General features: G+C 48.1%; 1 protein-coding gene across 1 annotated transcript in view; it reads right to left on the bottom strand.

The window, feature by feature from the left end:
- Positions 1-969: 969 nt before the first annotated feature.
- EHD3 (EH domain containing 3) overlaps positions 970-26,066 on the bottom strand; it is a 240,799-nt gene continuing 215,702 nt past the window's right edge. The window contains exons 5-6 of the mRNA XM_078649864.1: positions 12,288-12,452; positions 970-6,675 (exon numbers count right to left, since the gene is read on the bottom strand). Coding sequence (XP_078505990.1) covers positions 6,148-6,675; positions 12,288-12,452 — 693 coding nt within the window. The 3' untranslated portion in view covers positions 970-6,147. The remainder of the gene's footprint in view (positions 6,676-12,287; positions 12,453-26,066) is intronic.

Below are 26,066 nucleotides of genomic sequence, written 5' to 3'. Positions count from 1 at the left end.
ACGGCACCACATTCAGGATTCCATGATGTCTTGTAACTGCACCATTGGCCGCATTCCTTGTACTGGTGGGAGACTTTTTATTTCATAAAGGGAAAGACCACATAATATTTGAGAGGGCATACACTTAAAATCCCTTATATAAAACGTGTTTTGCTTTTTTTGCAATTCCACACTGAAAAGGATCAGAGTCAATTTCGCTTAGGAGTTATGTAACAAGTATAACATGTGCCCTTCCTTAACTCCTCTTATACAGTAAACCACTCATTTTAGGCTAGTAGTTGCCCCTCACATCTCTGCGCCGAGGTGCCACTGCACCTTCTGCAACAAAGATAGCTTCTACGCCCCTGCACTTCAGTACGTCACTTAAATTCAATTTATTTGAAATTGAAAACTGTCCCAATTACTAAGTGAGAAGCTGTTTTATGTTACACTGAAATGGCCAATGGATATTTCTCTAAACTTTTCTTGGACCAATCTGATCCGAACATAGGTCTACATCTGGCCCCATGTCTAACTTTGACCATAGCTCTCAACATGACCCTGACCAAACTGTAGACCTATCCTATCCCTAGATCCTCATTTTTGTTTATTCTTCTCATTTTAGTTTTATTTTGATGGACTGTTTTGCAATAAAATGGCTTAACTTTGTTGTGCAAAGCAATGCATCCTGGTAAACAAATAAGAAGTTGGGACAGGTATCAATAAATACAACCGTCAACACCCTTACCAAATCCATTGATGGACAAGATTATTCTGTAGAGCTGGTTACGTGGAACAGTTTCATGAGAACTCCATGGGCATCACTGCAGGAGTCACAAAATCAGAATATGAAAGAAAATCTAAACTTTGCGCCTTTGCACTCACTTAACAGGATACTGCAACACAGACACATGCAATACAGATACTCACTAAAAACAGCACAGAGAGCTTTCTACGAGTATAGCAAGAGTTTGACGCGGACTAATGCACTTTTTTTAACAATACATATTTATTATGGCAAACTTTTCAGACTATACATTGAATAACAATGCGCACATGGAAAGTTTTAGCAGCTTGAAAAGGTGAGACAGATCACACATCGTCAAAGAGGTGCGCTACACTTTGCTCCGGGGCAAATCATGGGCGTTGTTCCGACACTGAGCTCTGAAGAGCTATGTTTGATCCACATATCGGCTCCATTTATTGTTAATTGTTTTTTGGCATTGTTTGTTTTGTTGCTTATATTACAAATTTTGATGCTAATGTATTTCATAAAGCTCTCCATGTTACAACACAATAGATATTGGAGTAGCTATTGATTTAGGTTTATTTATACCAATGTTTTCCTAAAAGGGGCTGGATCCAACCCAGATCTTTACAATGATCACTGGTTATGTACATGAATCCCCCCTTAGATCCATGGTATGTAAAGGTTTCCCATGTAGCTATGCTCAAAATCTGGCACGGATCCAGCTCTCCAGGATGAATCTGAATTAAATATGGCACAATACCACATTGGAGGGGATTGACAACGTGGACAGGTCTTAAGAGATATATGCAGTAAATGACCTATGAACATTACAAATTCTTGAGCAAATCCCTATTCAGGGAAATCGAAGAATGGAGCAAATCTTGTATCAATGCAGTTTTGTTTCCCCAAATCACAACCAAAAAATCCAACCAATGAAATCGAAATCTAAAGCAAAACTCAACCAGGCGATGCAAACTATTAATACTACTCATACTACAATAGGACAACAGATACAGCGAATCCGTTCTGAAATTGTTCTATTATACAACTGCCTACCAGAGTTGTGTGATCTGCTTCACATCATGATCTTGTGAGTGGAAATAAGAATATTTAGAGATATGGAGGTGTTCGAAATTCTCTCCTTTGGGGCCTCCACTTCTTCTCCTTGTGGTAGACTAACATGCTAAAATTCACCCACATTTTTGCAACAGGTTGCTGGTTCAAGGCATACAAGTCATACATTTGTCATGGTCTCTGGGTGAACAGCGGGCATACTTGACAGAGATCATGTACCTAGAAGAATTCAAAAACACATGATGCTGGACTATAAAGGTACTTTGCTTAAACGTGACATAGACCGCATCTGCTCCACGATTTTGCTAAAACATTCAATCTGATTTTCTCCGTTTTTGATCTCACTCCTCAATCCATTCCACTTTTTGTCATTCAAGCACGACAGATGATTTTATCATTTTTTATTTATAACAATGGCCATTTCATGGATTCACTGAGGTGCCCTAGTCAACAGGTCTACTGGCAAATCTTTGTGGAGCTTTGCTAAGCCCGAGGACGTGCACCCAGAGTTTCCTATTTCTCCTTCATTTGCACACATTTCTACAGCTGAGCAAATGCTTCTGGGCTCACATGAGGTTTGAGAATTGACACTCGCCCAGGTGAACAGTCGTCCCATAGTCACATGGGTGGTGACCTCCCCTCTTCTGGGCTCCTTACAAATTTAGGTATTTGGGGGAAATGCTGAAATTTTAAATAGCAAAACCCTGAATCTGTAGCATAAAAATACCTTTTCAAGTCAAGGTCATGTACCATTAAATACATATTAAGAATACTGAGGTTGAGAGCAGTATGGAGTTGGAATGAAAGCTCTCAAAGAAAAACTACTAGGAATGATTGCATTTGAATGTTTGATCCTCTTCCACATGCTTTGTATGTTGACATGTTTGTCCTACTACACCACAGGCGATGGATTTGGACTTATTTTATTAAAAATAAAACTTGTCAATTTCACGAGATACTCCCTCCCCCCTTAAGGTTTCATGAAGAGGGACATAAGCGGGGAAGAAAACGACGATGAAACAGGACAAGAGTGTAGCGGGTACCACTGCGTCCTGTAATAACAAATATATGAAAGAACTACTGCTTAACTTTCTTAATTAGTGTTATGAAGTTTTTTTTTCTTAATGCCACCTGCGTTGCTCACCAGACTCACTAGAAAGGGTATCAAACTGGTCACCCCTTCTGTGGGACAGTGTCCCCATTGTCTCTAAGGGACTGACTTTGATCACCTTTACGTCGGTAGTCCCTACAAATAGATGCCAGATTTCCCACAGGAGAGTCTTGGCTCTCCATCCCACTCTGGACATGCACTTAAAGCTGCAGTTTTATTTCTGCCCCATTAATAGGTCGTATTGGCAGGCGGTCGGTCGCTTTCATAGGTGATTATCTGTTTATTTGGTTTCATATGGTCCAATCTGTTGGCTCTACAGTGCCACTTTAAAACTGAGGACAAACAGCACCATAAAACAGGTAGCAAAATGCAAAGCCAACTTCCAAAGAGGCCAAAAGTGGGGAGGACCCCAGGAAGACTGAATAAGCAACACTAATGGCCTTTGCTCGCGAATATGAAACACCGCAGGGATCTGGCCTTCCATTCCACAGCCAGTACTCACCAATGGAGTACCCTGGACTCACCTGACGCCAACGTGGTGGAAAAAGGATGCACCTATTTTAAATGAGCGGCTGATTGAAATGGATCGAGATAAGCCACAAATTTGAGCCGCCCAAGAACTAGCCTATATAAATCACTATTCACTGCACACGACTAAGAGTCACAACCAAGTAAGTGTTAGACACAAACGTTAGACAAATGGAACAATGCGCTCTTGTAATGGTCCTTAGATACTGCAGACGTCTGCACGGAGTAATTAACACATGGTCAACCAAGTGCATGCATACAATATGCAGCATATGATATAAGCAACAGATATATAAAATATTTGTTACTGTACAAGGAAAGCAGCCGTACTCCATCTGAGAGGTGGTAGCCGTGGGAGGGTCACCAGTTTACATGGTCTTTGTAAGACTGAATTAATCAATAGGTTGAGAAATATTAAATCCGTGGTGGACCTGCTTCAAGGCTGGCCACCGCCTCTCGGTCATTGGATGGCTACTCAATATTTATCCGCCTTCTTGATGTTATACTCTTCACAATAATAACTAACTATATTTTGAAGTTGGAACAGAAAAATGCTAATACGTGGCACATTTTCCAACATTCTATATTGAATAAAAAATGTCATGTGGATGAACAATGTCTTTAGCTTACTACTTGAGATCACCTCTTTTCTAGAAAGGGAAGGGGCAATATTATGTCAACAGAGGGATGCTCACCTCAAAAATATATAAATGATATACAGATCAAAAGAGGGGGCATTGCTGGCACACGTCCACCGATCAATGTACCTGTCCTATGGGATCAAAGTAAATGTTGGCGTGTAGAAGATCTGCTGGCTTATGAGTGAACGGATCCTAGCACTTTGTCTCACTTGCAACAAACCTGTGAATGCACACTGCAGGTGAACTGTGTGCGCTACAGGGCATGCCCACAAGGACCCTGTCAACATATAGAGTGCTCACATTAGGTGGTGTTCTAATGCACTCACCTCCTAGATACCTTATTATTAGGGCACTGTATTTGGTAATGATCAAGCCAGAGAGTGCCATGGCTATTGAGCAAGAGCATTACCAATGCAGGCTTCTTTATAAGTGCAGACAGTGGTTTCCAATTCTCATTTCTTTTTGTTTCCATTAGCAATCCGCTTTTTTAATTCACATTATTACTAATAACATAAGCAATTTGAAATGTCGTGGGATAAGGAGAGGAGAGAGGTAGAGAGAGGTAGAGGTAGAGAGAGAGAGGTAGAGAGAGAAAGAGAGAAAGAGAAAGAGAGAAAGAGAGAAAGAGAGAAAGAGAGAGATGCGTGCAAGTGCATGTTTGTGCGACTGTGTGAGGGACCCTCTCCCTCAACTCCCCGTACTACACTCCTCCCCCCCCTAGTTTTATTTTGATGACTGGTGGCAACAGAAACATGTTGAAGGGGAAATCAGGATTAAAAGCCCCTGAGCCACCAGTTCTGTTGAGTGGGGTTGCACAGAATGGACCAGGCGGGGAAGGCACGACGAGGAATGGTGCTGAAAGCAAAGGTCTTCAAGTAATTTTGACAAATGATGTGAAAATAATAGCAGGTGCCACAATATATCCAATTACATAACACCGTGTGCCAACTTTTCTCACACACACGCGCACACATGCACCTCATATCCAGAGGAAGCTACGAAGACAGCCAAGGACAGCCAGCTTAAATCTGAAGGACTTCACCCTATGGAAACAGGCATAGAGGATAGTCTGATAAACATCACACTGCACACCCAATGGTGGACTTTCTTGCCAAAGGGAAGTGTCTGCTTTCTTTAATCATCTTACAAAAACAAATGTCACATCTCTTGGCCAAACCAGGAGCAGGGAACCCATGTTGTGACTGATCCTCATCAGAACATTCCAGGAGCACAGGAAGACTTTTGTTAGTTCACCTATTATAGCTTGACAATGCAGTCCTAATCTCAACAGGAACTGACTGCGTTCTCTCCGGCAGTGAGAAAGTTCACTGGTCCCTTAAGGACTCCGCGTGGTCTCAAATAATCACTGGGCTGGTGGTATTACTGAAATAGCTTAAGGAGGCGGTGTAAGTAAGGTCACACAGCAGACACAACCAGAGAGGAATACCAGTGGTTTCACTTGCTCTCTAATACAGAACTGCCTGGGAGGATGGGTACTACAAGGCTACTGAAAACAGGAAACAGAAAAACTGCAAGGGCCTTCTTCCTGATTGCTTAGAATTTTACACATACAGCAAGCACATTCTCGGTCTGAAAAGATTGCAGGCTATTTTGCAAGGGGAGTGCAGCTCAGTGGCGCAAGTGCGGGCTATTTTAAATTCGGGTTTGCATAGGATCACGTTCTCATAGCCTTATAAGGACAAGGTCTTAAGGAAAAGAGCATTTTTTTTGCAGCAGCTCAAACTAAAATAATGACATGGCACTACACAGTGTGTGACTCATGCAGATTTCCAAATGGATTTAGTTCTAGTTATGTCCTCCCATTGCATTTCTTCTTTAAAATACTGTGTTAAGAAGCAAAAACAATCTATTAAGGTTAATTGCCTACTAGGGTGTTAAGATATTACCAGGCCTTGCCCGCTCTTGTTTTTTGGTAAATAACAATTCCTACAGTTCAAAATGTCACAACAGGGTGACCTCACATCACATTTATAATTTAGGTAAAGTGTGTGTCTTTGCATTTCTCCTTCCTTTCACTTTCTTCTCCAGAACATTATTTCCTTTTAATCTGCAAGCTTTCTCTTGGATGGTGGTAGAAGGTGGATAGGAAGCTCGTTCGGAAGCTCGTGCCCTTCCAACTTGACCTTTATCAGATGATTGGCCAACGCAAACTCCTCGTCATCTAACATTCCATCCTTGTCAACATCTGCCAACTTCCAAATTTTACCAAGTACAGTGTTGGGCAGCTTCGATCGCACCATCTCTTTCTTGGCGTTGGCACCAGTTACTTTACCATTGACCGGGGAGAGGGTGTAAAAGATTTCATCATACACTGGTTTGTCTTTAGATACCACCCAGTCTGCATCATCAATGCCTTCTCCAGCTCCTTCACCATATCCATGGCCAAACGGACCATTCTGTGTGCCCTCGAAGGCCCCGCCTTTCACCATCTGAACCGGTTTCTGGGTCTCTTCTTGTCGCACCATCACCATGAGGTGGGCAATGTCATGCGCCAGCATGTCATCGACAGTTTCTAGCAGTTTGCTCTTGATTGGTTGGAACTTGGTGAAATCTTGGGCTTGCAACTGGTCCTTTAAGGGTAAAAAGAAAGTGAGAATTAATTGAATCTGCTCAAGTGTGAATAATGCATCAATTATAAGAAAGCCAAAAACAATGCCCTGAAAACATTTTGAAACTTGTGGCAATGATTCTGAATGCACCAGGAACCAGAGGTGCCTATTGGTCAAGTGTACATGGACAAGAAGTAGCTTTCCCGAATCAAGCCTGGGATAGTGGGACGTAGGTGCCCCTGGCAAGGCAACAGTGAAGTCAGCTACAACCCCATGAAGATTAATTCCCTCTCTTGTGATATGCTGAATGCCTCGTCTTATTATACAAGCAGGATATTCTCAAGAAGAGGGATACAGATGGTGGCAAAACCTATTTGGACACATGTGATTGTTTGATACCTTCAGGAGGAAATCCACCAAGTGCAGCCCAACAGCAATAACAAACACCATCAGAGAGACCACAGAAATATCTAGATACTCAACATTTTACTTATCGGTGGAAACTGCAAAGGAATAACTGGCACTCCTGTCCACTGGAGTGCAGACAAATACACATATCCGATTCAGAGGTTTTCAGCTCATCCACACGTGTTCCTACTGGCTTGATTTAGAAACTGGTGGTGGACCTGGGGCAGGTCATCGGATTCCAGGGAGGAAAGGTCTGGCTCTATTAGAATTTCTGTAGTTGGCCCCTTGCCCATTACCAGGCAGAGACCCGCAGGGTCCATTAAATCATCCCTGAATGCATCACTGTTCCTGGGGCCCCCACATTAAGGCTTTCACAAATAAGTACAATGGTCCACCTGAAGTAGGGAAGGAAAGAAGGAGAAACCCGTGGCAATGACTCCGTGAACCTTGCTACGCATGCACTGAGAGTTCTTCATGTCTCATCCGGGCTACCACAGTCAAGTTTCAAAGCACAGGTGAGACTAGCCGAGGACGAGGCTCACTAAGCCTCCCAAGCTGTAGCTTTACTGTCCATCTTCATTGGAGGGTAACATGGAACACTGGAAAGGTAATTACATGCAACTCAGATCCAAGGCAGGTGGAAACCACAAGGCACGGACCTTACAGGAACAAAACAATGAATGGCTTGAGGGTGTCCTTATTTGGCTGCCTAGGAGGCCAAGTGTAAAGGATTTTCAAAATAAAGCAAATTGGCAGGAGAAGAGAAAATAAAAATGATTTCATTTTATAGAAAATACAAGGTGCCAGTCTCTAAGGGCTGGTCACCTTCAATGTCATTTGAAGGCAACAATGGCTCCAGCTATGCAACGTGGTCCACACTGCACGCCCTTGTCCGTTCTGCGGTATGCACGCTGACTGGGTGCTCTCAACTCCACTCACCAGTGCAGCTGCTAGTCTGCTGATGCACTTCCTCCCACCAACTACCTGTTCCACTAAGCTAAGAGCTGTAGCAGGTGGAGGACAATCAGAAATAGGAGGGAGGGTCTCGCTCTTTAATCAGGTCTTTGGTTCAGGGCCATGATGTGATGCGAATGGTACATCGGACTAGACGTTTTGGGACTTTGCCTCACTGTGCTTCTGCATCAGAAACCCCAAAGTTGCTCACAGAGTCCTTTGACCCGATGGTCAAAGGAATTCCTGGTTGGTATTTTCTATTTGGAGTTCAGAAAGACTAACCATCTCTGGTAATCTTATAGAGATCAGTACCTGCTGAGTCTAATTACTGTTAACATTTCCCTGGAATAGTTTCCAGTTCTCTATCACTAATCAATGAAAGACAAAACTGGTTGTTGAAATGCCTGCAAATATATGTGCAGGTCAGTCAGTCAAAATTGTATATTCGACTAAAAAGCCATAAAAGATATTACATCCCAGGTAAAATGGATCGATAATATAATAAAACTATACAATATACAATCCATAAAACAATATTAACAACATAAATACGTGCAGGTGAAGGTTTCATGTGCTTCACAACTTCATAAAAACAAAAGGGTCTTGGGCTATATCGCCAGAATTACACAACTATCATATGCTGTAACAAAAAGAACAACGAAGAACAGAGCAGCAACACCTAGGGGTATATTAGGATGGCGGCGGAATTTAGTCCACCCGCCCCCCTTGCGGTGCTGGCACCGGCCGCCAGTGGTGCGGCGGTCCTGCACCGGCCGCCAGTGGTGCGGCGGTCCTGCACCGGCAATTAGGCCACCGCCACGGAGGCATCCCCCATCCACAACATTATGGCGGGAGGTGCTGACAGCACCCCCTGCCACAATGCTGTGGATGCACCTTGTTCATTGGCATGCACAAGGTGACAGGCACCGCGTGGCGCCTGCCACCTTGTCCATGCCAATGTAGGGGGGTACCATAGATCCCCCCCATGTGCCCCCCTCACCCCTCCCCAACAATGCAGGGGCCCGCAACGGGCCCCCACATGCAGAAACCGCATGCCTTTGGAAAGGCACATTCCCGCCTGCATTTTAATATGGATGGCGGTGTCTTGCGGACACCTCCACCATATTGAGCCCCTTTTCCGCCCAGTCGACTAGTCAACGGGCGGAAAACCGGCAGACAGTCTTTCCATCCACCGGGGTCCACCCGCCATCGTAATATGGCAGGGGGAAATGGTGGGTGGCGATCGCCCACTATTCGAATAGACCCCCAAATCATTAGCACAAAAAATGTTTTACTGAAAGAAATTGACCATGTAAAGAGTCTCCAAATAAGCTGGTGCTGTGGAGCTCATCCCCTCTAGGCTACTAATCAACTATAATAATAATCCACATTTGTAAAGCGAGAACAATCACCCGTAAGGGTCTCCAGGCGCTGGGAGCCCTCGGGAAGATTAAGCAAGCTATTGCCCAGAGTCACATGGTGCTGGGCTAATCTGCCGCCGGGGATCGAACCGTGATCCTCAGATTCCAGCGTCAGTCACCCTGGACGTGGCACCACACCTCTCACTATAAGCAGATCTAAATTGGGAGAAACCTCTCAACCTACCCATATTGGACACAGACTAACCCTGAAGAACACAAGTCAGTCAGGTTCTCCACATTATAATCAGAAATTCTGTTTCTGTGACGATAATTGCTGGATTCCATTCAAGACAAAGTCCTGTTCACATCCTACTTCTAAGGTAAAAAAATTCCGATACGGCTCACAAAGCACTACATGTTCTCATTGGGATTTCCTTTGTGAGTTATTGATCATACTTGTGTGGACAGGTACAAATTGCCTGTTGAAGTGTGCATCCCACCTTGAAGGTAGTTTTTCTGACTCCCAATAAGGGGTGAGCAACAAATGCCGCTCCGCTGGCAGAGTTTTGGCCACTCTGCATTACAGATGTAATGCAGAGATCCACTCAAATTCTGCCAAACATCCCGTGGTGGATTTTTTCACACTGCTCGCCAACGTTCAGTTGGCAAGCGAGAATTGGCTTGCTATAGTGACATATTTCGGCGCAAGGTGGTCACTCGGCGAGAGCCAATACGGGCAGTTGCAATGAGAAAACTGATGCTCGAGTGGAAAATCTACTCGCGCTGCAACAAAACCATCTCGAGAAGCAGCGCCATCTGACGCGCCACATGGTGTCGTTCGTGATGATTTTTCAGCGCTATACAAGCTACCAGCACTAAAAATCAGCACGAACAGCGCAACATGTTGATTTCCTTCTGTTCACGGAACTCCGTGGAATCTCGCAGAGTTTTCATGTAACTCCACTGGATTCCGAAGAAAATTCCATGAGTTCCGCCCACCCCTACTCCTAATACACCACGAGCAAGGGTCACTTCAAGGACCCCTAAATACCTTTTGTGCTGGACTATCTTAGCCTAATGTGTGGACAATGTAGTATAGCCCCTGTATAAACTAACACTGCCTGTCTGGAAAATTGTGGTAACCAATAACTTACTGAACACTTTCAAGGTAGCACGGCGTAAACAATAATAAGTACATGATAGGTTTACATACTAATGTGAGTCCAGAAAAGAACTACACATGGTAATCAACAGATGCCAGCTCTGTAAACCCTCAGGAAATAGCTTCGCCCTAAAACCAGGACACTGTATTTATGGTTTACGGAAATATGTCCACTTTTTAGCTCCAATTGTTCCTTGCACAAGCGCCGTCCTCTGTCATAGGATTATTTGTTTTCCTGGGGACGCACAGGCCTTTGACAAAAAGTCAAGCTAAAGGTGACACGGCCCAATCGCAGGTACCCCTTTCTTTGTCCCAATCTCACCCATAGGATGCAGATGTCAGATGTTTGAAACAATGAAGCTCCAGGGGTGGCTAATGCGAAGTAAATATAGTATCATGTGAAACAGAAAATATAAATGGGATAAAAATAGCTAAAGCTAGCTGCTTGACAAATTGAGGGAAGATAAATCAACGGATTATTTTGCGCGGAACCTTACAAGGGGGTTTCCGCATTTGCATGTCTAGCATATAGGTAGTCTGGCTTGCAAATCTATAACATGTGTATAGTATGAGATCTGTACAAAGGCATAGGCATTCCGCAGGTAGAGTGAGTCTCTAGGTTTTTATTGGTATTAACTTCTGACATGTAAATATCATGGCACCTCATGTTCCCTGCAAGATGCAGCCCAACTGCCCACCGCCTCCATTGCAACATCTCACCCAGCTGGTTGAAAAAACATGGAGAGCCCGAGCCAGCAAAGCGAAACAGTAGCCTCTTTTATTCAGAGGACCCTTCAATTGAGAGAACCCCCTTCCCCAGAAAGGTGGAATGATCAACCATGGAAAATGTGGGGAGTTCATCAGTTGTTCCTAATGCAGACGACCAGCTTTAGGCTCAGCGAGAAGATCCATCCAGTTTCCTGAAGTTGCTCATCGACAAAGAGCTTCTGGCTGAATATGCACCAGTGGCAGCAGTAGCCTAACATGGGGGGGAGAGGGGGCAATTCTTACTGGAGCTGTGTGCCTCCCAGCATTTAATTTAACAATGAAAGTAGAAAAAGACTGAAGGCCATGCATAGAAACTAAACAGAGTAAACATGGGCTATCATGTCAGGGAGCCTTGATTATTCATGGTTACTGCAAATACTACAATTCCCTCTTCCAAGATAAACATAAGCCATGCCATCCATGAATGCACTGTCACCCCCCCCCCACCCCCAATGTCCTAAGCCACCTATTTACTCTAGTAACTTACTCATGCACCACCCACCCACCTATTCATTCTTTCACACAACAACCTATTTATGCCCATGCACAAACAGATAAACCCATCCATCTGGTCGCCCACCCACCCACCCATCGACAAATTCACTCATCGATCCTCTCTGCTACCATCCATCATCTTAGTTACTTACCTACTCATTAACCCATCCATCCACATGCACGCACTGACTCACTAAACAACCTGCACACTCATCTAACCATCCATCTATCACTTTTGAATACTCTCAACCACTTAACTTTACAACAGTGCACCCATCCACCTATCCATATACTCATTCACTCGCAACACACGCACCCCACGCACATAGTTACCCATCAACAAGCTATCATATTTTTTTTTTTTTTAATACAACCTACTGGCTTTGTCAACTTGCCATAACAATCTCATTGGGGAGGTTGAACTAGTGTGATACTGTGAGCCCCTTCCGAATTACAGTCTAGACACACTTGTGTTGTATTTGTACCTGCATCTTCTTCAAGTTTGGAAAATCGCCGGGTGAGATCTGGTGCTCTCGTTCAATCCTGGCATAAATCTCTCCCAAACTTCCCACCAGCTCTTTCTTCTTGTTGTCTTTACCAAACACGGATGGCATCTCCTTCTTCAAGGCACTTATGATGTAGGCATGGACCTGGAAGCAAGCACACAAAACCAAGAAGTCAAGCGGTGAGGACAACAGAAAGAAACACTTGTAACAAACAGATGGGAAACATTTTTTAGATCTTTCCCAGCACAGTGTGAAAACCTCCCCATCGCCTTCTGAAAGAATGCCCTAAAAAAAAAAAAAACAGGCTAGACAGAGTCAACTTGTTAAAAAAAAAAAAAAAAAAACTTCTGTAAAAATGTTTTAAAAAGAAGGAATCCTCTCCTGAAAAAGATTCATTTATTCTTGAAAAACAACTTTCTACTAAAACAAATAGATAAAAAATATTTGCGATTTATGAATCTGGATCTGCAAGGAAAACAATCACTTTGTTTACCGTATAGAAAAGCAGACTGCTTTATTTCTGATTTTGCACAGCATCCCATTTTGAGAAAAATTGGCCTCGCCTTGTGGTGAATCACAATAGTTTGTTACAGCACTGAACTGCGTAATCCACATTACAGAACCACTTTATATTGTTTTCTTTTGACATAGTAGCATTTCACCAATGACTGAAGACATTTTCGCTTATATAGGTGTAATCGAAACAAATACTTAAATTGCAGACAAAAATTCTGATATCCGCACAGTGTCTATCTATAGCCTATAGTATGATGTCTGAATAGATTAGGGTCACTTTAATTTACTTTATACATTGATGCCGACTCAACAAACAGGCTCTGGTCTTCCTGTGATTTGCTTTGAAATAATAATGTTTGTCTCAATGAATTAGGTAAAAGGATTTCCCACTGAGGCAGACAATCCCTTTCAGATTTACTTGCTGCAAGACTGATTGGCGGACAGTCAATAGTTGGATGCTGTAGCTAGAAAGAGCTCAGCATGGGTCTTCTAGTACACTAAATGACTCAGGAGTAAAAAAATGCACTAGTGTGTGCCCGGTGCTCCCGCTGTAGAGCAGGCCCGCTTCATAAGAAATCCGGCTCAGCATTTTAGAAGTCTAAAGCGACTGAAATAGATCCAATATTGCTTTTGTGCTTGGTCAAATATTTCTTTTGCATTTTATTTTCTTATTTCAGAAACATTCTTGTTCCAGAAAGCAAATCTATAATAAAATGACACACCAGGTTGCTAGTAATAGTTTATTACAGGTGAGTAGTGATGTCGCAATGCAAATGTCCTTTCCAATGACTGCCTTTCCCAGAGTGAGGGAAGCAGGAGCGTAGCAGCCGTCTCTGTGCTTCGACAGGAGACATCAAAACACCCAATACTTGGGGGGCGTGGCTTAGGCGGCGGTGGTAATGGCCGCCTAACCTTATCCCTGCCTGCGTAGGAGAGCGACTTCTTCGCCCTAGGAGAGAATCATCGAGCCACAAAACTTCTGGGCACTGGATTCCAGCTCCTGACATCATGGAGCACACTCGGTGACAAGATCCTATTCGAAACCAGCGGATAAGTGCCCCATTCAGCGCCCGTGCCTCTGCGCCGGCCAGCGCCCGGTCTAATGCGAAGGGATACCGAGATCTACTCCCCTCGCACTACCCTTTAGCTGCGGACTTCACCTACCTGCCAATGAAGCCTCTGAGGTGAGCCGCCGCTTTTACAGTCCATCCCAAGTGCCCGGCCGCTCACAGTAACAGATTTGGAAGCTTTTACCGGCTCCCGCGTTCCCTCGCCGCAATGCCTGTCCTCAATATGGCAGCGCGCCTTCATGCCTGAGCGAGATAACGACGTCCTGAGGGCCTCTAGCAGCGCAGATGTACATCCCCGGCCTCACCGCTTTAGAGCCACTCAAATGCGCCCACAACCCTGCGTCCTAGAGCAGAAGCAGTCCCTGTGCGCTCCATCGACCAACAGCAACCGGACCTCCCAGGGGGACTTGCCTCACCCCAAAATGGCGGCGGAAAAGATATATTTCTAGCGCGAAAAGCGCTATTCGTAGATTGAGGGCGCCATCCATGCCCAGGTACACCTGGAAAACCCAAATACAGCCACCAAGGTCACCAAAGCTGATCTCAATGCCGCTCAGGTCACAGAACTCAACAGAAGGATCACTAATACTCCCATACTTTCTGTAATCGTCTTCTAGTGACCCTATTCCTTGCGCAAAGAGCTCCGCTGCCAGTCCTGAGGCAACTGGTCTTCTTGTGTGCCCCTCGCCTCTCCGCCCAGCCACTACTCTACCACCACAAGATTACCAGGGGGGGTTCCTGAGGTCAAGTGGCAACACCTCGACCGGCACCATCACCACTTCTGCAGAGTTACGGAGAGTTAGAGGAGCTCCTACCCAGCAACCACACTGCTCACTCAGGTACCACGTGGCGCTTAAAAAAAAACAGACGTATCACACTTCTGTTGTTTCACTCAGGACAGTGATTAAACACTTCCTCTGCCTTGACCCAACCATCTTCTTGGTCCTAACCCTTACGCCAAACTGGATAATTCCCGCCTCATCGCTAGCCTGCTAAGGAAAACCAACAAAATTGCAGAGGGGATTGATAAGAAGAACACCAAGAAAGTGAAACCGGAATCGTCCATTTCTGACTCGCCCATCAAGGCAAAGGCAGACCTTAATAGTACCCTGGATATGATCCTAAAAAAGCTGGCGGAGGTACATGGTCTCGCAAAATCGTCGAAAACCAATACGGACGCTATGCAGCTTGAACTTACTGCGATAAGGGCGGACATGAACTCGGTCCACAAGAGCTTAGACGAAGCAGAGCAAAGGATAAGCGATGTTGAAGACAAATCCAACCTCTCGGCCAAAAATATTTCCCAGCTTCAAAGATCGACCGACTCCCTCAGACGCCAAAATGCGGAATTGGAAGACAGGAATAGGAGGGGTAACATACGCATCTTTGGAGTTCCTGAGAATGCGGAGAAGGATGCTGAAACCTGCGTAGCCTTCCTGGAGGCTTGGATTCCCTCAGTGACGGGCATCTCATTTACCCATGAATTTGAGCTTGACCGAGCTCACAGAGTCCCAACCTTCATCCCTCATGGATACAAAGGCCCTCGTCCGCTGATCTGTAAACCACTGCGGTTCCAGCACTCTGAAGCTATCCTACAATTCGCCAGACGTAATCATTCAGTCACCTGGGGAGGCAACAAAATTACCTTCACTCAAGACTACTCGAAGGACACGATGGAAGTCAGAAAAGGCTTCCTAGCCCTAAGGGAAAAACTGAGGTCAAAAGGTATACAGTTCTCCTTTGCAGGCCCGGCAAAATTCAAAATCATTACCAATGGCAAACCTTGCTTCTTCTCCAATCCTAATGAACTAGCGCTGTTCCTGGAAGATTCACCTACGCAGGCAATGGACTCTTCTGTCTTCGCATCTAATAAAAGGAAGACGGATGGACATGAATCTGATCAATCGAGCACGGGTCATGGCTGAGCTGTCCTCTGTCTCTCTGTGACCTACATTCATTTTGTATATGCCCGTTTTCGCTATACTGCCTGCATATGCCTACATATGCCAGCTTGCATCCCTACCAATTGTAAGTCCGTGCTTGTGCTCGTGCTAAACTAGCTGGCTTCCAATCCCAAGTTGACCCTCGCCAACAGGTAGGCCCTTCTTTTATCTACTTTTGGGTCCATCGTCATGTCACTAGACTATTCGCACTGATACTTGGAAAAAACTGGAAGACCTTTGATCCAAAGACTTGCCTACTGACACTATCGTTATGTGTTTCTGTATTGTTTTATGATAATGGTCTTTTAGACTAGCTTAAGATATACTCTACTACGAAATACTAGTTAGTTTTTCATGAGTCATGTTCTTACATTTTGACTCTAATGTTATCTCTGTTCTGAAATGTATTGTTCACACCGGTATCCCCTGCATAGTCATCATGCTCTATTGTATTTCCTATAGTTATATAGCCCAGTATAGTATTAAAACTGGTAGCCCCGACCATTTCCTGCATTTACGGTCGCTTTCTCTAATGGCTTAGAATAACCTAAATATACCCTGTTAGTAATACTAGCTAGTTATAAGATCTCTCCTGTTATGATGACATTTTTGACTCATCCTACGTTGTGCTTGGACGGTACTGCCGTCGCTGCTCCTATGTTCTAGTTCTGGGGGGAAGGGGAGGGGGGACGGTTGGGGTATTGACGGTGCGGGTAGAGAGTGTGGGAGGGGGAGGAGGGGGGGGGAATCTTTTGGAATGTTTCAGTATGCTTTTTGTGTTGTCTTTCCATGCTCAACAGTACAGTTATCTATCAAACAGAAATACTACCGGCTGATTGTTTGTCACACGTTCATCCAGCCCTTTTCTGACATACTCAAAACGTATCGCCGAGCTAGGCCATTTCAAGATCCAGAAACTGCACATACAGTAACGCTCACGACAGTAGCTTTATTAATCCACAGGCGATACCCTGCAGCGTCATGACCCACACCAAATCTATATCGGAAGGCCTTAACATTGTCTCCCTAAACGTCAAAAGTCTCAACCACCCGGTTAAACGGAGGAAGGTCCTAGAATATCTAGCCAAAGCCAAGGGTGACATTTTCCTACTCCAGGAAACCAAATTATCCAACGAAGACGCTGAATGTATCAATCAACACTGGATTTCACACACCCTATGCTCCTCAGCCGTACACAAAAAGAGAGGGGTCATTACACTTATTGCAAAGAAAGCCAATATCTCCGTTTTATCACATACTCAAGATACTGATGGTAGGCTAGTCATGGCTCACCTCCTAAAGAACGATGATCACATCCATGTCCTGAATATTTATGGCCCAAATGGAGACGTTCCGATCTTTTGGGATTCCCTCTCCCCCATACTCGAAACAGTACCCCAAGATGAACTACTTGTGGTTGGGGGGACTTCAATTTGCTTCTTGACCCGGTAATAGACCGCCAGTCTCATTGTACCTATCGCCCCACACGATAGTTTGAAACGCCTCTGCTCAAAATTTGACCTACAAGACTCTTGGCGTCTACAGCACCCAGATGGTCGTGATTACACGTTCTACTCGACTCCCCATAATTCCTACTCCAGGATCGATTATATCCTCATCAATAGCCCCTTCACTCACCTTATTGAAGAAACCAACATTGCCCCCAAACTCGTATCAGACCACTCCAGCATCCAAGCTAAACTAGTAGGCTCCAGATCTATTCTTCCCCCAAAGAGGTGGCGCTTCAATGACGACGTTGTCACAGATCCAGAAAACAAGAAAAAAAATTGAATCGGCCATACAGGACTACCTTGAATTAAACGATACTCCGGGCTCGGACATAGCGAATGTCTGGGACGCACTTAAAGCCACTATAAGAGGAGTGATTATTGGTATTAGGGCGCAAACTAACAAGGCACTGAATCTAGAGCTTGTTACTTTAGAAAGGGACATTAAGAGCCTGGAATTATCCCATGCAGCGGACCTCCGTAATACCTCGATTCTGAATGACCTCACTAAAAAGAAATACGAATATAACGCGATCCTGAGCAGAAGAGCGGGGTGTGGGTTAATACATTTAAATCCTTGAGGCTGTGTGAAGGTAACAAAGCAGGGAAACTATTAGCATCCTATCTAAAACATAAAAATAGACAATTCAACATTGCCTCAATCAAGGATCAAAACAACACTATCCAGACTAAACAAAACCACATCCTACACACCTTCAAGTCCTTTTACGAGGACCTGTACAAGAATAAATTAGACTTTGATCCTCAAGCGTGCTCTACATACCTGAGCTCCCTAGACCTCCCAAAACTCAACGACGCATTTCATCTGAAACTGAATTCCCCGTTTTCCTTACAAGAAGTCTCGGACTCCATTAAAACCCTCAAACGCAATAAAGCACCAGGCCCCGACGGCTTCTCTGCCGGTTTCTATAAGGAACTTGGGCCCGCATTAAGCCCAACCCTTCTAAAATTGTTCCAGTCCTTTCCCTCAAAAAAAGGAGTAACGAAATCAATGAGTGAAGCCACCATTATTATCATACCCAAAGAGGGGAAGGATCCGCTACTAACAAAAAATTATAGACCGATATCTTTGATAAACCTGGACTGCAAGATCTACGCCAAAATCCTCGCGTCCAGACTAGACTCGATCTTGCCTAAATTAATCAGTACATCACAGGTTGGGTTCCTAAAACATCGCATGTCTAATGACAATACGAGACTTGTCTGCCATGTTATAGAAAAGGCCAAGGCGTTTGATGCCCCCTCCGTGGCGATTACCTTAGACGCAGAGAAGGCGTTCGACAGAGTCTCTTGGCTCTTCCTTAAACATTGTATGTCCACCTTCAACTTAGGTAACACCTTCATAGATATGGTCATGGCTTTGTATCTCTCCCCATCCGCTCGCATTGCCATAAATGGCTCATTGTCAGATCCATTTGGCCTGGAACAGAGGACCAGACAGGGCTGTCCCCTCTCCCCATCACTCTTCCTCCTGGCAATGGAGCCTCTCATCGCCAACATTAAAAAGAACAACAACATCAAGGGAGTAAGCTTTGGGGATACGAGTGTTAAACTAGCCGCATACGCGGATGATATCCAGATAGTGACTGAATCACCGGAGCCTTCCATCACCGTTTTGATGTCAACCTTTGAATCATACTCCACCCATTCAGGGTATAAACTTAATCGAGAGAAATCGGAGGTCAAACCGCTAAACATCCTAGCCACTAAGGACATGTTGGGGAACTCTGGGCTCTGCTGGCAATCAGGGTTTATAAAGTACCTGGGGATAAAGTACATGGGGATAGAGTTTGGGGACTCCCTTATGGAAACCCTTCTACAAAATGAGAAGACCACCCTAAATAAAATAAAAAAACAACTAGATGGATGGTCCCCTCGCTTCATCACATGGTGGGGTAGAATAGAAACCATCAAAATGATGATCTCCCCCCCTGGTAAACTACCTTATTTCAATGCTCCCTCTAACACTCACCCAAGATTTCTTCCATAAATTGGACCAATCTATAGCCAACTTCCTGTGGAAAGGGAAAAAAGCGAGGATCAGCATTAAAAAAAAATTACGAGATTGGACAAATCATTAGGAGGAGTCAACCTACCGGACTTTAGACACTATGAGACCGCTTTCCTAGCGAGACTAGGTGCCCACTGGCTAGCCCCCGCGGTAAACTACACCCCAGTTTGGCTGGAGGTCGAACAAGCGATCCTAGACAGAATCACCCCGGCTGCGTCCCTCTCACTCAATTTAAATGAACTAGCCCACTCGAAATTGATCTTTCGCAACACGAAAACGGCTCTTCTTAAAATCGATAAATTTCTAGATCATAGCATATCCCACTCGGGTTGGGAGTCTTTATGGAACAGTCGATACGAACAAGTTACTTACCTTCGGTAACGATATATCTGTAAGAAACAGTAGTTAGTATTAGATTCCTTACCTTAGAATATCCCCAGGCGTCAGTCTGGATCCGGAAACTTTTGCGTAGCAGTACCCCTGCGCGTCGGTAGGCGTCGTCTGCAGGCGTCCCCTGCGGCTCCGCGTCGTCGGCGTCGTGCGCCGTGATGACGTCGCTGGAGTATATAGACGCCGCATCCGCGCGCTGACGTCAGTTCTTTGCACACAGCTTTTCCGCGCCAGAACACGCAGAGCCATGTGAGAACTAACACTGGTGCCATTTGAAACTAGGGCCCTGAAAGGGATGTCCTTAACCCTAGGTATCAGTTCGCAGAACGGGGAGGATGGGTGGGGCGGTAAGGAATCTAATACTAACTACTGTTTCTTACAGATATATCGTTACCGAAGGTAAGTAACTTGTTCATCTGAAAGAAACAGGTTAGTATTAGATTCCTTACCTTAGAATAGATACCCCAGCAATACCAACCCCGGTGGTGGGTCTGCGAACCAATACAACCTACACCAGAAAGTCCTGGAGGACCGAACGACCAAAGAAGCCATCCCTCCGGACTTGACTGTCCAGGCAGTAGTGCCTCGCAAAGGTGTGCAGCGAGGCCCACGTGGCCGCCTGGCAAATGTCCTGCAAAGGGACTCCCCGGCCCAGGGCAGTAGTAGCCGCCGTGGCCCGAGTGGAATGGGCCCTCAGCCCAACAGGAGGCTCCTTCCGAGCCAAAGAGTAGCATGCTTTGATGCACAGGACGACCCACCGAGAGTTGGTCCGCTTCTGTACCGCCCTTCCCTTCTTCTCACCCACGTAGCCAACAAACAGTTGGTCATCCACCCGGAACTGGCGTGTGCGATCCATATAAAATGAAAGCGCACGTTTTGGGTCCAGACGATGGAGCCGCTCTTCATCCTTCGAAGGATGCGGAGGCGGGAAGAAGGAGGGCAAGGTGATGGACTGCCCAATGTGAAAAGCAGAGACTACCTTGGGCAGGAAAGAAGGTCTAGTCCGAAGAACCACCTTATCAGGATGAACAGACAAGAAAGGAGGTTTAACAGAAAGAGCCTGGAGCTCACTCACTCTCCTGGCAGAGGTGATAGCCACCAGGAAGGCCGTCTTTAAAGTGAGAAGACGGAGAGGACAGGAATGAAGAGGCTCAAAGGGAGCGCACATCAGGAAAGTCAGAACCAGGTTCAAGTCCCACTGAGGCATCACGAACGGAGTTGGGGGATACATGTGCGTGATGCCCTTCAAGAATCGTAACACAATAGGGGACTTGAATAAAGATGGCTGATCAGGTAGCCTCAAGAAGGCGGAAAGGGCAGAAAGATAGCCCTTGATAGTGCCCAGAGCAGAGCCCTGCTGGGCAAGGGAAAGGAGGAAGAGGAGAACCTCAGACAGAGGGGCAGAAAGGGGATCCACAGCCTTTGCTGTGCACCATGCCACAAATCTGTTCCACCGGCAGGCGTATACCGACTTTGTGGAGGGACGCCTGGCTGCCAGAATTACATCACAGACTTCAGGAGGCAAGTCAAATGGCCTCAACTGCCGCCGCTCAATCTCCAAGCATGGAGGTGGAGACTGGACAGGTTCGGGTGGAGGACCGTCCCCTGCTGCTGCGACAGAAGGTCCTCCTGAAGGGGCAGGCGGACCGAGGGACAGACTGTCATGCTGAGTAGCTCGGGATACCAGTATCTTCGAGCCCAGTCCGGAGCCACAAGGATAACTTGGGCCCGGTCGCGCCTGATCTTCTTCAGCACTCTGGGCAGAAGTGGTATAGGCGGAAAGGCGTACAACAGACCGCAACTCCACTCGCGCCGAAAGGCGTCGCCGAGCGAGTGCCGTCTTGGAAACTCCAACGCGCAGAACTGATGACATTGCGCGTTCTCTTCTGTGGCGAATAGATCTAACCAAGGCTCTCCCCATTGCTGAAAGAGGCCGCTCGCCACGTCCGAGTTCAGACGCCATTCGTGATCCACCGAGCACCGACGGCTGAGTTCGTCCGCCCTGGCGTTCAGAGAACCTGCCAGGTGTTGAACCGTCAGAGTCACGCCCTGACGTTCCAGCCATTGCCAGAGACGCAGAGCCTCCTGGCAAAGGGTCCACGACCCCACACCGCCCTGTTTGTTGCAGTACCACATGGCGGTGGTGTTGTCCGTGAACACCTGCACTACACTCCCGTTGACAAAGGGGAGGAATGCCTTCAGTGCCAGGCGAATCGCCCGCAGCTCCAACAGGTTGATATGGAGCCGGGACTCCGCCGGAGACCAGATGCCTCTGATCTCCGCCTCTCCCTAGTGGCCACCCCAGCCCTGGAGGGACGCGTCCGTCACAACCACGTGCTCCGGTTGGGGAAGGGAGAGGGATCTGCCTCTGACCCAATCGCGGTCCGTAAGCCACCACTGCAACTGTCTCGCAGTGCCCTCCGAGATCAGGACATGGTCGGATAGGTTGCCCTGATGCTGGGCCCACTGAAACTTCAGGTCCCACTGCAGAGCCCGCATCCGCCACCTGGCGTGATGCACCAGTAGGATGCAGGAGGCCATCAGCCCCAGAAGCCGCAGCGTCAACCTGACCGAAACCCGGGATAACGGCTGAAAGATGGGAATCAGAGCCTGAATATCCCAGACCCGCCGTTCCGGGGGATAAACCCGAAACTGCGCCGAGTCGAGAACCGCTCCGATGAAAAGGAGCTTTTGAGAGGGACACAGGTGTGATTTCGGCACATTGATGGAAAACCCCAGCTCGTGCAGGAGGTCTGCCGTCATCTGAAGGTGGTGGACGACTGTCTGGGGCGAGCCCGCCTTCAACAACCAGTCGTCGAGGTAGGGGAAGACTGAAACCCCTAACCGGCGCAGATGAGCTGCGACCACCGCCATCACTTTCGTGAACACCCGTGGGGCGCTGGTAAGGCCGAATGGGAGCACGATAAACTGAAAGTGTTCGTGGCCTACCGTGAACCGCAGGTAACGCCGGTGGGCCGGCAGGACGGGGATGTGAAAATACGCATCCTGCAAGTCCAACGCTACCATCCAGTCTTGTGGGTCTAGAGCAGCCAAGACCTGAGCCAAAGTCAACATCTTGAACTTCTCCTTCCGGAGGAAGCCGTTGACGTTCCGTAGGTCCAAGATAGGACGCAGGCCTCCTTTGTCCTTCTTGGGCACCAGAAAGTAGTGGGAGTAGCAACCACACCCTACTTCTGGCCCAGGAACGCGCTCGATGGCCCCCTTGGCCAAGAGGGCCGTAACTTCCTCCTGCAGAAGTGTCAAGTGGTCCCCCGACACACGGTGGTTCTGCGGTGGCATGGCTGGAGGAGTGGACTCGAAGGGGAGGGCGTAGCCCCTTCGAACGAGCTGCAGCACCCACCTGTCCGATGTTATCGCGCGCCAGCGGGAGTGGTGATGGCGAACCCTGCCACCCACTGGCGTCACGTGAGCCCGAAAGCTCGGACTAGGAAGGCTTGGATGCAGCAGCGGGGGGAGGCGTGGACTGACCTCGCCGCTGGCCTCTACCGCCACCACGGCGGAAACCACGGCCGCCACCGCGCTGGGGAGCGTTCTGCGGCGCGTGGCTGGCAGCACGTGTGGGACCGCCCCTCCCTTGGCCACGAAAGGGGCGAAACGAACCCGTCTGCTGGCGCTGGGTCGAAAGACCCAAGGACTTGGCCGTGACCCTGGAGTCCTTGAAGCGCTCCAGCGCGTGGTCCGCTTTGTCACCAAACAGGCGACTGCCATCAAATGGCATGTCCATGAGTGTATTTTGGACGTCTGGCGAGAAGTTGGCAGATCTCAGCCAAGCATGGCGACGAATCGCCACCGTCGTGGACATAGCCCGTCCCAGCGAGTCGGTCGTGTCCAGACCACAACGGATCGAGTACCGCGCCGCATCCCGGCCTTCAACCAAGGCCCGGGTGAGCTTGTCCCGCACTTCCTGGGGGCATTGCGGCAAACACTCCTCGACCGTATCCCACAGGGAGTGGGTGTAGCGGCCCAAGAGGCACGCGGTATTACAAGACCGCAGTCCAGCGCTCAAAGAGGAAAAGACCTTTTTACCAAATTGGTCATACCGCTTTGATTCCCGATCGGGCGGAGCCGACGGGAACGCGGACTGTGAAGTGGAGGCCTGGATCACCAGACTCTCCGGGGAGGGATGGGTGGATAGGAAGGCAGGGTCGTCCGAGCACGGACGGTGACGCCTGGCAACGTTCCGGTCAACCGGTGCACCGGAAGCGGGCCTGGACCAGGTGCCCAAAAGGACATCCGTCAGGGCCTCATTAAACGGCAGCAGAGGCTCCTGGGGGCATGACTGCGGTTTAAACACTTCGGTCAGAATGTTCGGCTTGACCTTCGCGACGGGGAGCTCAAGGCTCAAGGCCTTGGCAGCCCTCATCAGGACCACCGAATAGGCAGCACCTGCCTCAGACGCCACAGGGGTCGGGGAGACAAACCCAGGGTTGGGCGACTCGTCCAGACCACTGGCATCACCCAGATCACCTACCCAGTCCACATCATACTGGCAGGCACGGGATAAAGGGTCCTCAGACCCCTCCCAACCCTCTCCATACTCGTCCTCATCGCCGTATTCTGGATCGACGATATAGACCTCGGGGTCAATGGGCCCCATCGGCGCCGGATCCGGCGTCGGACGACGCCGGTCCGACTCCGCGTCAGGAGTCAGAGGGGGAACGGGGGTGGCGCCGCGTGGCGTCGGCGCCGGGGACCCGACGCCGGCCGGAACCGACGGCGGAGTCGCTGCACCGCGCGGAGGCGGTACCACGGGTTGGCCCAAAGGAACCGACGCCGGAGAGGCCGGTAGACCAGCCGGCGACGAACCTGAGGGGCCCAGCGGCGCCGAGGCCGGAGCCACCGGCGGCGTCGAGGCAGGAGCACCCGAACCGCTCGGGCCCCCAGACGGGACCGACGGGCCCGCAGGCGCCGTAGGCCCCGCCGGAGGAGACCTCGCCCTCATAGCTATGAGGAAGGCCTCGATCTCCTCACGCGACGCGCCTTCCCCAGGGACCGACGGGTATGGGGCAGACGGCGTCGGCGACCCACGCGGGGCCGCGGGGGTGGGGCCACCCGAGTCCCCGGCCGCATCACGCGGGCGTCGGGGTGAGTCGGGGGTACGATGACGACGCCCCGACTTCTTACGCTTACCTGACAAACCGGAGGAATGGTGGCGACTCCCGGAGCGCTCATGGCCGCTCCGCGATCGTTCCTTCGACCGCTCCCTCGACCTCCGACCGGACCGGGACCGCTCTCGACGCGGGGCCGACACACGGAGCTCGAGAAGCTTGCGGGACCGCTCCCGCCTAGCTTTACCAGTCAAGGCCCGACAGTCGACGCAGGACTCCACGTCGTGGTCCGCGCCCAGACACCGGAGGCAGAGTCGATGGTGGTCGGTGACCGACATCAGGCGGTCGCACTCGTCGCAACCCTTGAAACCGGGCATCCTACCGGCACCGTAGAAGATTAAGTAGTTAACAAGAAACTTGGTCAAAAGACCGGAGTACTGCTCTTCGGATCTGCGCTAACTGGCGCGGAAAAAAGAAGAACTGACGTCAGCGCGCGGAGGCGGCGTCTATATACTCCAGCGACGTCATCACGGCGCACGACGCCGACGACGCGGAGCCGCAGGGGACGCCTGCAGACGACGCCTACCGACGCGCAGGGGTACTGCTACGCAAAAGTTTCCGGATCCAGACTGACGCCTGGGGATATTCTAAGGTAAGGAATCTAATACTAACCTGTTTCTTTCAGATATACTGCACAAAGGCAAACACCTGCATAATTCTCAGTGGGTTAAGAAAGGTATCTTCTTCCCGCACCAATTATTCGAGGGGTCATACTCTTTCCGTTCAGAATCTTGCAAACTACCTATGGCCTGGCGCCTCTAGAGTTTTATACCTTCATAAACATAAAAGCCGCACTCTCGAAGGCGAAACTCTCCCTAATACCACCCTCCCTCCCATCTTACCTCAGTAGATTAAACAGACTTGGACATCAAGTGTCACATCTTTACAAACGTATTCGCCCCCAACATACCAATCTCACAGCACCACTCACTCAGTTTTGGTCTGAAATGTCATCTAGACCGATTTCAGAAGCGGACTGGGCCAATACCTGGGAATCTTGCATGCGACATAAAATTAGCCGGACTTTATCCCAGACCAAATATTGGTTCCTACATGGGGATGGGGCTGCAGGGCTCCGCGTTGAGCCTGCTGTCCTCCTTTCTAGAACTCGGGGAGCAGAGGGTTAAGCTTGGAGAGTTCCTCTCCCCTGCCCAACCGTTGCAATGTGGG

The sequence above is a fragment of the Lissotriton helveticus genome, chromosome 6 (assembly GCF_964261635.1).
Source record: "Lissotriton helveticus chromosome 6, aLisHel1.1, whole genome shotgun sequence".
In the NCBI taxonomy this organism is placed as follows: Eukaryota; Metazoa; Chordata; class Amphibia; order Caudata; family Salamandridae; genus Lissotriton; species Lissotriton helveticus.
Note: the sequence above shows the minus strand (reverse complement) of the source record. Positions and strands in the feature narration are given on the sequence as shown.